Source organism: Panthera pardus, unplaced genomic scaffold (genome assembly GCF_024362965.1).
Source record: "Panthera pardus isolate Hobbes unplaced genomic scaffold, ASM2436296v1 HiC_scaffold_8, whole genome shotgun sequence".
Classification (NCBI taxonomy): domain Eukaryota; kingdom Metazoa; phylum Chordata; class Mammalia; order Carnivora; family Felidae; genus Panthera; species Panthera pardus.
In genome coordinates, this window is record NW_026527013.1 from 5,009,341 (window position 1) to 5,020,512 (window position 11,172).

An 11,172-nucleotide genomic window follows, 5' to 3' on the forward strand; every position below is an offset into this window, starting at 1 on the left:
TGCCCCACCCCCCACCCCTTCCGAACGGACCCGCTGTGCCTTCCACTGTTGATGTACATACTCGTGTTTCAGATCTTTTCTTCCTGCCGCTGGGCTAGGGCCATTTTGTTTTATATAAAAATTTACCTAAAGCTTTTGGAGTCTGTGCCTTATTGGTAGATTTAGATCCCAAGGCTGGATAAGCAGATGGCACCCTCCTTCCTGGCCACAGAGGGCATGAAGAAAGGGAAGTAAACTTGAGCAAACCTTGGACAAAACTTCCCCAGAGCTGGGTGCTTGTCTGTGACTTCAGTGTAGGGGGTAAAGCACCAAACGTCCTTTCCGTGTTTGTTCGTGGCAGCTTTACTGAGAAAAGGCAGTGTTGAACACCCACCGCGTGCCAGGCGTTCTCCACCCGTGATCCCTAAACTCCCGAGCTTTAATCCCCATGACAACCCCCAGAAAGTACACGGCCTCACTTTTACGTTGAAGGCAGGCACAGAGAGGCTGAGCCATTTGCTAGAAGTCACACAGCTTTTAAAAAGCATCTGAACTCTGGCTTCCGACTAAGAGCTCTGCAAGCTCTCGTCCTATCAGAAGCCTCATGTTCACCATCTGTAGGTTACATGTGGGGAGGTGGGGGCTGGGATTGGGGGTCCAGAGCCTCCAGATACCTGGGTCTTCTAGTGGGGGGGTGGGGGGGGGGGAAGGAGGCCGTCCCTCACGCTAGGATTCATGTACACTTTTAGGGAGCAGGATGGGTTCTTGCAAATCTGGCCCCCACTTTCTGTGAGGCAGAATGGGTTTCCACTGCGATTGGCTGCGTGAGCAGCGTGGGGCAACTGCATGGGTGTCCCCGTGCGAAGAAGGGGGTCTGTGCTTTCAACCATCCGGCTCCAGGCGCTGTGAAAGGACACTGAGGACGCGCTGGAACTTCTCAAGACGTGCAGCTTGCGGTGCCCCCACGCCTCGGCTTCCCCAGAGCAGCCTTTGCACGAAGCCTGTGGTCAGGGCCTCCCTCAGCTGTGGGTTCGGACGGAATCCTGGGGGCGGGGCCAGGAGGGCTGGGGGCAGGGCCCAGGCTCCAGCTGTGCCCCTCCCTGCACCTGCCTTCTCCCAGGGGAACTTTCTCCCAGCAGGGACCTGGAGGGACTCCGTCCAGAAGCTCTGGGCAACTGGGCGGGGTTGGCGGGGAGGGGGCTCTCAGAGTCGCTGCAGGAAGCGGGGTGGGGTGGCTAAGGAGCTCGGTGGAAACAAACTGCGCCAGGGTGCATGGGAGCAGTCTGTTCCAGCTGCGTGATGCTGGGGTGGGGGCTGGGAGGGGGCCTCGGGGCTGTGCCTGGAGGTGGAGACGCCTGGCGGGGAGGGGGGAGGGCAAGATTTGGAGTCTGGGCCACCCAGCACGGCACATTTTGGGGGAGGTTGAGCCTTTTTGGAGAGAAGAGAGCTAAGGCGGCCAGGGAAAGCGGGAGTAACTCAGGTGGGGATTCTGGAGGCTGGGCCTCCCCCAGCACAGGAGGAACTGCTCTGAGCGCAGTGGGGGTGCTGTTCTACCAGACCGAAGGAAATGACTCATTTTGGAGAGGGCTAGGCATTATTGGGGGGATCGAGATCCTCTGGGGGCAGGGCCATCTCAGGTGGGAGCCGGGGACTGGGACTCCGTGGACGTGGCTCCGGGGCCTCTCTTGGGGTGGACAGCAATTTCCTGTCAACACTGTTGGCTCGGACGCGCGCGGCCTTGGGGCGAGAACTCCCTGGGGGCCGGGTCGGCCCGGTTTGGGTGGGACTCCGGGAGGCGTGGCGGAAGGCTCTGGTCCCTGGCCGGGTGGGTTCTGGGGCACACAGTCAGAGCATGCGGGGTGCTCGGAAAGTCCGGACGCGCTGGCAGCCGGGAACAGAGGGGGAGCTCACCTCGCAGGCGCCGGGCCGCCGCTTCGCGGAACTTGGGCGCGTCCTGAGCCATCTGACGCGCCCGGTGCAGGGTACGCAGCAGCCGCTCGCAGCTTTCGTCTAGCGGCCCCGGGAGTTCCTCGCCCTCCAGCAGGCGCACCGCGGGCACCACGTGCGGCAGCGCCACCTCGCCGGGGTCGCAGGGTCCTATGCGGGAAGGGCTCTGGGCTAGGCTCGGGGCAGAAGTGGGGTCTAGGGTGAAGAGGGTGGACCCTAGAGTCGAGGGGCCCCAGAGTCTAGGTCCTCCTAGAGTCGAAGAGGACCCTCAGAAGCCCAGGAACACGGGTTCGAGCCTAACACAGAGCAACCGGGCCGGGGGCGTGGCCTAGGCCTGGGGGCGGAGCCTAGGCCAGAAACAGGGGCGGGGCCTAAGGCTGGATTGGGATTCCGATTACGGGTTGGTGTGGACCTCCGAGTGATGCCACTCACCGGCGCCCTCATCCAGCGCCCGCATCAGAGGCTTCAGCTCCTGCTCGAAGGCCAGCGCGGCCTCTGTGTGGCTCCTTCTGAGCTGGCGCCACGTGCGTTCCAACCGGGACACCTGGGGGAGGAGCCCTGAATATGCTTCCTCTTCCCTCTTCCCTGCACTCAGGCTTCCTCATTTCCGCTCCCCACGCACCTGGGGCATGAGCAGGGCGCCCATGACCGCGGCCAGTCCAGGCAGGTCCCCCGCCGCCCCTGGCCCCAGGGCCAGTGCCAACTCCACCAGGCCCCGAAGGGTGGCCGCGCGCTCCTCCAGCGGGCCTGCGCAGCCCAGCACAGCCAGAGCCCCAGCCAGGGCCAGCGCCTCATGTCTGCGGGGGTGGAGGGCAAGGGTCTGGGGGCAGTGGGAGGTTTGTAACTGGGAGCTGAGGCGTGTGTGTGTGTGTGTGTGTGTGTGTGTGTGTGTGTGGGCGGGGGGGGGGGGGAGGCACTGCCCACCCATCTCACCTCCTCGACCCTGGGGATTCCCGGCGGCTGGCTCACCTCTCCAGAAGTTCCAACCTCAAGCGATGCCCATGGGGAAGCGTGAGCAGCTCCAGGCCAGAGGCAACCCCCATGGCACCCCGCTGAGCCTTGGTCACTCCCAGAAGTCCTGTAGCCTGGGCAGCGGGAGTTAGTGGGGATGTCAACTGAGCAGAATGAGTATACGGGTTTGAGGTGCCGTTCGGCCTTGGCCTGGCTTCAGCCCCTGTCTAAGGAGGAGGGACCTGGTAGGTGACCCACCTGACAGTCCGCCAATAATAGGTGGAGGGCAGTGCTCCCAGGATGGTGCTCCAGGAACAGGCCACGGAGAGTACTCAGGACTCTGGGCTCCAGGGGCCGATTCTGGGCGCCCAGCAGGCAGGAGGGGTTGTTAGGGGGGCAGAAAGAGACCTCAGCCTGTGGTCTTGCAAAACTTCTACTCTCTTCCTCCTCTTCCTCTTCAGCTTCCCACCATGGGGCCTCTGTCTCCGGGCTGCTGTGGCCAGGGGGTGTTCCTTGGGCACCGGGCACTCGGGGCACCAGCTCACAGTACGTTGGGGGGCGTCCAGACGCATCACGCAGCACCAGCGAGGGTGTTCGAGGTGGCTTGGTTGGTGCCTTGGCATGAAGCTGCCCATCGGAGGCCCTGAGGCTGTCAGCAACGGACCCCAGGGGAGCTGGGGTCTTTAGCAACACAGGGTCACTACCCATCCGAGGGAGGGCACACGTGGGCATGGCTGAGGCTTCTAGGGGTCAAACAAGAGGGAGTGAAGGGGGTACACAGAGAAGATAGCTGGGTGGGGTGGGGGTCTTCCTGTGCTACCGCCCTCTTGGTTCATGTAGTCAATAACTAGGTATCTTGGGGTGGGTTCGAACTTAAAAACTTCATTGATCTAAATGCGATACACTTACCAATGGTTTGAAAATGAACTCTCTTTGACACTTATGTATGAATTCTGAATACTATGGTTTAAACTTGAATCCTTTTGGTTTTGGCCCTCTGGTTAAAGATGGGAAGCACATACAAAACTAAAACAGAAACAATTCTTCAAAATTCACAAGACAACAAAAGCACCAAAGACACAGAGTTGATCAAACTTTCAAATGATGTCTTTTGTTAAGCTTCTGGCATGTGTACTTCTGAGGTTATTAGAACTTAAAGCTGCACCCAGACTTTTGGGAGGCTCTGTATTTGCCAAGCATATACGTAGACCCTCTTATAGGGGCTCAAAATCTTCCCGTGGTTCTAGCTCACTCTGAGTAAAGGCCAAAGTTCTCACAGTAGCCAAAAAAAGGCCCCTGATACCTGAATCTCAGATGGTTCAGCTATACTCACCTCCTTTTGGCTGAATCAACAGTTCAAACTCTTGTTTTGGCCCCAGGACCTTTGCACTGGCTCTTCCTACCTTTTTTTTTTTTTTTAAGTTTATTTATTTATTTTGAGAGACAGAGGGAGAGCGGGAATCCCAAGCAGTATCCAAGCTGTCAGCCCAGAGCCCGATGAAGGGCTTGAACTCACAAACCATGAGATCATGACCTGAACCGAAATCAAGAGTCAGATGCTTAACCGACTGAGACACCCAGACACCCCACTGGCTGTTCCTTGTCCCTGGGCCACTCTTACCTCCAGATAGTCACATCATTTCTTCCTTCACCACCTTCAAATCTTTCTCCACGGGGCCTGTCCGGACTACTACTTAAACCTGTAATACTCTCATCCCTCTCCTCCCAATCTCCCTGACTGTTTCACTTTTAAGTTTACCCCAACTTGACTCATTTTTGTCGTCAATGTCCATCTTCCTTTAATGGGATGCTGGCACCACCTGTGCAGAGATCTTTGTCTTTCTTGTTGAGTGATACATCTCAGCATTTAGCCCAGTGGCTGGCATGCAGTGAGGGCTCATGTTGAATGGGGGGAGGCAGGACAGATGGGACAGACAAGCCACAAGGAGAATCGTAGGTAGGACGGTTAGGGTCAGCTGCTTTGAGAAACCAAGTTAAATGAGAAGTCAGTCGGGAAAAGATTAGGGGAATGGGCTTTCCCATGGTGAGGATGGCAAGTGCAAAGATCCTGAGGCAGCAACGAGACGGTGTGGCTGGAGTGAGGAAGGGGTGTGGCAGGAGTTATCAGAGAGGTCAGCCACGGTCAGAGCACACAGAGCTTCTGGGAATAATCATAAACCCACATTTTAAAGCCCTCACAAAGTTCCTGTGTATTTGTTAATCACCATGACAATTTTGAAAGCATTATTGTCCCCATTTTCCAAGAGGTTAAGTCACTTGCCCAATATCACTCAGGCAGTGAGTGGCACAGCCATCTCTGAGCCATGTGCTGTCCTGGTGGACCCTTACCTGGTCCACAGTGATCTTCTCTTGACCGCCCCATGTGCTCCAACCCTGCAGGCTGACTGTCACTCCACTTTCTAGTCCTGGGGGACAGAGATGAGGGAGACGTGTAGTCCCACCCTGAGCAGGGCAGCTCCCACTGATGCCCAGAAAACGCTATATCCACTCATTCAGGATCAGTGGACCTCAACCAGGATATCCTACCCACAGGGGACACTTCACAGTGTCAGGAGACATTTTTTTGTTGTTGTTGTGGCAACTAGGGGGTGGGGTGGAGAAGATTCCACGGGCACCCTGTAGATAGAGGCCAGGGATGCTGTTCAACATCCTACGATGCACAGGACAACCCCCCACAGGCAAGAGTGATCCGGTCCTAAATGTCAATAGCGGTTAGTGCCCAGGTAGAGGAACTCTGGGGGGAACTGGATGTCATCTGAGAAGTAGGGAGCCTGTGATTACCTGGGCAACTCTGTCAGAGCTGGGCTGCCTCGGAGGGTGTCCTCACTAAAGCTGCGTCGAATAGGTCCTTGCCGTATCACGGGCCTGGAGGCCACAGCCCCGGTGGCCTGGGAGAGCGGACGTTGCCCGGTCACATAGCTGAGAACCAGGGAGGTCAGGCTTGGGAAACGCTCATCCTCCAGCTGAAAGAGGGCTGTGGGTCGGCCTGGTCGGGGACGCAGGGCCACACGGAGCACCTCAAAGTGCAGGGCTGAGCCCTGCCAGCGGCAGGAGATCACTGGGTGGCCCCCACGGGACCCGGAGGCACGAACCAAGAAGTCTCCATCTTGCTGAAGGAGGGCCTCAGCCTTCTGGGGAAGGAGGACAGGGGGCAGGGGGCTTAGGCATGAGCCCAGATCAGCAATTAATGGTGATGCCTTACCCCCAGCCCCCACCCAAGAAAAGCCACCCCAGGGATGGGGTAGTTTTACACCAAACCATCCCCCCCTTTTCTCAGGGGCACCCCTCTGGAGTACATTTCCCAGGCTCCTTTGCAGCTTGTCATCATTCGATATGATCTGGCCAATAGGAGGAGGGCAGAAGGGCAGCTGGGAACGTCCAGACCTGGCTCACAAGACCCTCCTGGACAATCCTGCAGGTTCTGGCCCCTATGTGTCCGGGAATGTCCCCAAAGCCCTGGTGGAAGGAGGAGCCACAAGATGGAAAGAGCCCGGATCCTGACCGATTTCTGGAGCTCCTCACTCCCCACTCCTCAACCACCTCGTAGTGCTGGCTGACATTGAGCAAAGCAGCTTTCAACCTGAGTAAATGCCCTAGGCTTGGTACACAAATGTGGCTTCAAACAAAAATGCCATTAGCTGGATCCTTCCAAACTGACTGTGGCCTGGAAATCCTCCTGTATTAAAAGTTTTAAGCAGTCTGATGCCAGCCATGGTGGCTGGTACCACAATAGGGGCTGGGGGCCATGACACCAGAGGGGGAGGCAAAGCAGAGTTGGGGACAGGGGCTGGGGACTGAACGATAAATACCGTGGACGCACATATAGCCCTTACTATGTATCAGGCTACATGCTGTAGGAATATGAACTCATTTAATCCTTTACCAAGGTTAAGCAGTAGATACCATTACTCCCATTTCACATATGGGGAAACTGAGGCCCAGACAGGTCAAATACCTTGCCCAAGGTCACACAGAATGTAAGCTGTAGGGCTGGGGTTTGAATCCAGGAGGTCTGGCTCCAGGGTGTGGCATTTTAACCACTAAGCGATACTGACTCTCACAATTTGCCTGGATGCCCAGGGTCCCAGGACTCCCGAGGGTGACAAATGAGTTGGGGATGAGGGTTGGGGAGACTCGGGTTGGGAGGGAGATGCTATGACTGCTCAATACTGATTGAGCACTCACTGTGTGCCAGGACCTGTCCTAGACCCTGGAGACACAGGGATGAGTGAGACCAAGGCCCTGCCCTGCGCCGTCTGGTGGGCAAGATACACGAGAGGCAAGCACACGTGAATTGTCCAAGAGTAATCAATGAAGGTGATAAAAGAGGGAAATGGGGTCCTGGTGGCCACAGGTACTCGGGACCCAGAGGGAAAGACAAGCAAAGCCAAGGAGTCGGACTGGGGGGGGGGGCATTAGGACCCACTTAATCTCCGTCACCCTTGTCCATACCATCCCAGAGAAAATGGTCATTTACGTGTAAGGAGTGGCATGATACCAACCAAACTTCAAGACAGTCCCCAGACCCTCAGCCACCTCTTCCAATAGACCTCGACCATAAGTCCCTCATCCAGGACCCAGGAATCCCCAGCAAGTCAGGGCGGGAGAGGCTCCCCATCAGACGGTCCTGAGGCTCTGTAGGAAGCAGAGGTACCTGACGGGACAGGGGGCCGTGGTACCAGGGCTGGCTGGCGAAGTCTTCTCCATCCTGTGGCACCTGCATGGAGCTCTTGGGGGCAGAGGGTACAAGGGCTGAACTCTGTACTTGCAACAGTCCTCAGTCTTCCACATCTGTAAAATGGGAATAATTATTCCTTCCTCCTAAACTTCCTTAGTGGTCAGGTCAGCCCTTCCATGGTCCTCAAACCTTACAACGCAACTCTCTCTCTCTGTATATATATAATATAGCCATATTCTAAATTAAACAAGTTATTCAGTCAAAAAAATATATATATATACACACAGCAGATTTTGTTTCTATATGTGTATGTATATATATGTGTGTGTACATATATGTATACATATATATGGCAGATACATATAATTGGGCTATGATTAAGATTAACTTAGAATTGGCTGTGATCTCATGCAAACAGTTGTGCATTCACTGCTATTCTTGCAAAGGGAGAAGGCCTAGACATTGCCTTCAAATGTAATGCAATTTTTAAAGAATGTTTGTTTGTTTATTTGTTTTGAGAGAGAGAGTGCATGAGCAGGGGAGGGGCAGAGAGAGAGGGAGAGAGAGAATCCCAAGCAGGCTCTGCACTATCAGCTTGGAGCCCAAGGCGGGGCTCGATCCACGAACTGAACCGTGAGATCATGACCTGAGCCGAAACCAAGAATCTGAAGCTTAACTGACTGAGCCATCCAGGAGCCCCTGTAATGCGATTTTTATGCAGATGACATTTTACAGAAATGTCATTAACTATTTCACTCAAACTAATATTTATGGGGCACTCACTGTGTGCCAGGTACATACTCTAGGCCCTAGAGGCCCAGCAGGAACAAGACAGGGGCATCCTTGGGGAGTCACTGTTCTAGTGGGGCAGAGAGCAACTAAGAAAACAAATAAGTAGGGCACCTGGGTGGCTCAGTTGGTTAGGCGTCCAACTTCGGCTCAGGGCATGATCTCGCGGTCCGTGAGTTCGAGCCCTGCGTCGGGCTCTGTGCTGACGGCTCAGAGCCTGGAGCCTGCTTCGGATTCTGTGTCTCCCTCTCTCTCTGCCCCTCCCCGACATGCATTCTCTCTCTCTCTCTCTCTCTCTCTCTCAAAAATAAATAAACATTAAAAAAAATATTTTAAAGAAAATAAATAAGTAGATGACGGAGTAGATAGATTACAAAGAGATAAGCAGAAAAATAAAGCCAGGGATGGGATATGAAGTTACAAGGGGTGGAGATCAGATTTTCCATAGGGTGGCCTGGGAGGGTCTCAATTACTACCAACTGGGAGGATTTTGAGGGAGCGATCCAGGTGAAAGAACATTCCAGGCCAGAGGGAATCTATGTTATTAATCTATAGCTTCTTAGCCATCTATGTGCACACTCAAGAATTCTTAGGATGTAGGAACATCTGACCCATACATGGCTTTCCCATGTCACACCATTTTTATAAACTTTATGTATGCATTCTTGTATTCTGCAAGAGAGAGAGAGAGTGAATGTGAGCGGGAGAGGGGCAGAGGGAGAGAGAGAAACTTAAGCAGGCTCCACACCCAACATGGAGCTGGACGCAGGGCTCAATCTCATGACTGTGAGATCATGACCTGAGCTGAAATCAAGAGTCACCCACTAAGCCACCCAGGTGCCCCTTAAATTTTATTATTATCATTGTTGTTGTTGTCGTCATTATTATTATCTCTACACCCAATGTGGGGCTCGAACTCACGACACTGAGATCAAGAATTGCACACTCCTCTGACTGAGCTGGCCAGGCCCCTCTCCAACATCATACCATTTTCAAGGACAATAAAACGTCACATTTTGTAGAAATGTCAGCAAACAGCAAATTTGCCTTTGCAGATTCTTACATTTTGGAGCCCATACGCTTTGTTATTCTTGTGGCCAAATTTAGGTCTCTGACATTTTGGGGCTCCCTTGATATTGTGCAGGCCTCAGGCTCTGTGTGTCTGGAGTCTGGTGGAGAAAACCTGCTCTGGGTGGGAGGGAAGCAGGCGGTCTGCTTCTCACTGCCTCCACCCCTAAGGTCTTCTGCGCCTGGCTGTGCAGGGAAGTAGCACCAGGATTCTCGTTTCCTGAGTCAGCAAGGCTGAGGGCCAGAACCGGGCAGGAAGTTCCCAGACCTGCCCCAGGTGGCTTTAGGGGTGGGGAGCTGGGCAGGGAGCTGGCTCCAGGTGCTGCATACCTGAAACGCCAGGTGTGCCTCCTGGATGCCTGTGTACTTCCTGTTTGTCAGCTGGGCCAGGCCAGCCTCTGTCTCGACTCCCCTAGCCTCAGCTCCCTCTATCTTGTGCCCTCTTTAGTGGGCATGCAGGTGGGTCACCGACAAGGCTCTGGCTAGTTTGGTGGAGGGGAGCTGGGATGAGGGAGGAGCTCAGGGTGGGCACAGGTCTGACTCAGGCCAACTAAGTCATCCTCCTGCCCTTCATCCTTTGGAATAATTTCTGGATATTTGGGCAGGGGACAGAAGGGAGCAGAATCAGGAAGAGGGTGGGGTAGGGTCAACCATGGGGAAGGGAAGAGGGTTATTCATGCCCTACAGACCACGCCCGTGTGCACACATATGCAGGGGGGCAGCCACCTACACACAGACACAGGGACTCAGATAGACATGGGTAGTCAAACTTGACATGGAGCAAATGCTGATTGGCTGAGCACTTACTGTGTTCAGGGCCTGTTCTAGACCCGGGAGATACAGTGATGAATGTGACTAAGGCCCTGCCCGGTGCTGCCTCGTGGGCAAGTCACACAGCAAACAGCACACAAATGAATGAAGAAGACAATGTCTAAGAATAATCACTGAAGACGATAAAACAGGAGCGTGGGATAAAGAAGGTTGGAGGAGGCAGCTACTGTAAATAGTGTATAGTCAGGCAGCTTTCTCCTTCCACGGAGGGACTTTGGAGCTGAGATCTCAGTAAAGGGAAGGAGACAGTTACACAAGGTTTGGAAAAAGGGCAGTCAAGGTGGTGGGGGCCGGGAGAGCGGGTGCAAAGGCCTGGGGGTGAGATGGAGCTTACTTCTAACATTTTACACCATCAAGGAGGCCACTGTGGCTGAAACGCACTGAGCAACCAGCGAAGTGGAGAGCGGCGAGGTCGACAGGCGTGAGACCATTCTGGTGGATCCGGAGTTTTCATCTTAGTGGGATGCAATGGGGGTTACAGAAGGGTTTTAAATGAGAGAGGGCGCGATCTGGTTTGTGCTTTAAAAAGATTGCTCAGGCAAAGTGGCAGCCTGGAGGCTTTCCGTGTTCCACAGGTAACACGCTTAGAGGAGCACTTTCAGGTACGTCCAGGTACACGGTCACGCGTGACGCACAGCGACCCAATCAGGCACTCGGCGACCCCTTCTATGTCCTCGGCTGCTCGGGGACCGACACCCCGACCTTCCCTTCCGGCCGGGGGCCCCACCTGGAAAAGAGAGGACTCTTCCACCCCAATAATCCCCCGATTCCGGATGTACCTGCGTCCCCTCACTCACCTGGGCCGGGACCCGCGGAGCTGGCGAGAGGCTGGGGCCGGGGCGAAGCCTAAAGCTCTGCGGCTCCGGGCCCCTCCCTCCCCGCCCCAGCGGGCCCAACCTTCTCCGGCC

At 54.9% G+C, this 11,172-nt stretch overlaps 1 protein-coding gene across 4 annotated transcripts; it reads right to left on the reverse strand.

Annotated features, from left to right (window-relative positions):
• Positions 1-326: 326 nt before the first annotated feature.
• SH2D3A (SH2 domain containing 3A) lies at positions 327-11,172 on the reverse strand. 4 transcript variants are annotated; one of them, XM_053896847.1, is made up of 10 exons: positions 11,062-11,172; positions 7,553-7,689; positions 5,680-6,029; positions 5,227-5,303; positions 3,136-3,620; positions 2,896-3,011; positions 2,549-2,723; positions 2,359-2,470; positions 1,891-2,076; positions 327-1,022 (listed from the first exon to the last, which is right to left on the reverse strand). In XM_053896847.1, exons 2-10 carry the CDS (start codon positions 7,619-7,621, stop codon positions 862-864), a joined length of 1,731 nt encoding a protein of 576 aa, XP_053752822.1. In that variant the 5' UTR covers positions 7,622-7,689; positions 11,062-11,172; the 3' UTR covers positions 327-861. The 4 variants fall into 4 exon arrangements, with proteins under 4 accessions (XP_053752822.1, XP_053752823.1, XP_053752821.1 ...); XM_053896846.1 differs by lacking the exon at positions 327-1,022 and having other exon boundaries at positions 1,029-2,076; XM_053896845.1 differs by lacking the exon at positions 327-1,022 and having other exon boundaries at positions 1,029-2,076; positions 2,896-3,041.

Bases quoted from the DNA above. Each gene is read 5' to 3' on its own strand.
- SH2D3A (XM_053896845.1), bottom strand. From the start codon at position 7,621: ATGCAGGTGCCACAGGATGGAGAAGACTTCGCCAGCCAGCCCTGGTAC. The intron at 6,030-7,552 runs GTACCTCTGCTT...CTCCTTCCCCAG, and splicing joins ACGGCCCCCTGTCCCGTCAG to AAGGCTGAGGCCCTCCTTCA. The intron at 5,304-5,679 runs GTAATCACAGGC...TCTGTCCCCCAG, and splicing joins GCTCTGACAGAGTTGCCCAG to GACTAGAAAGTGGAGTGACA.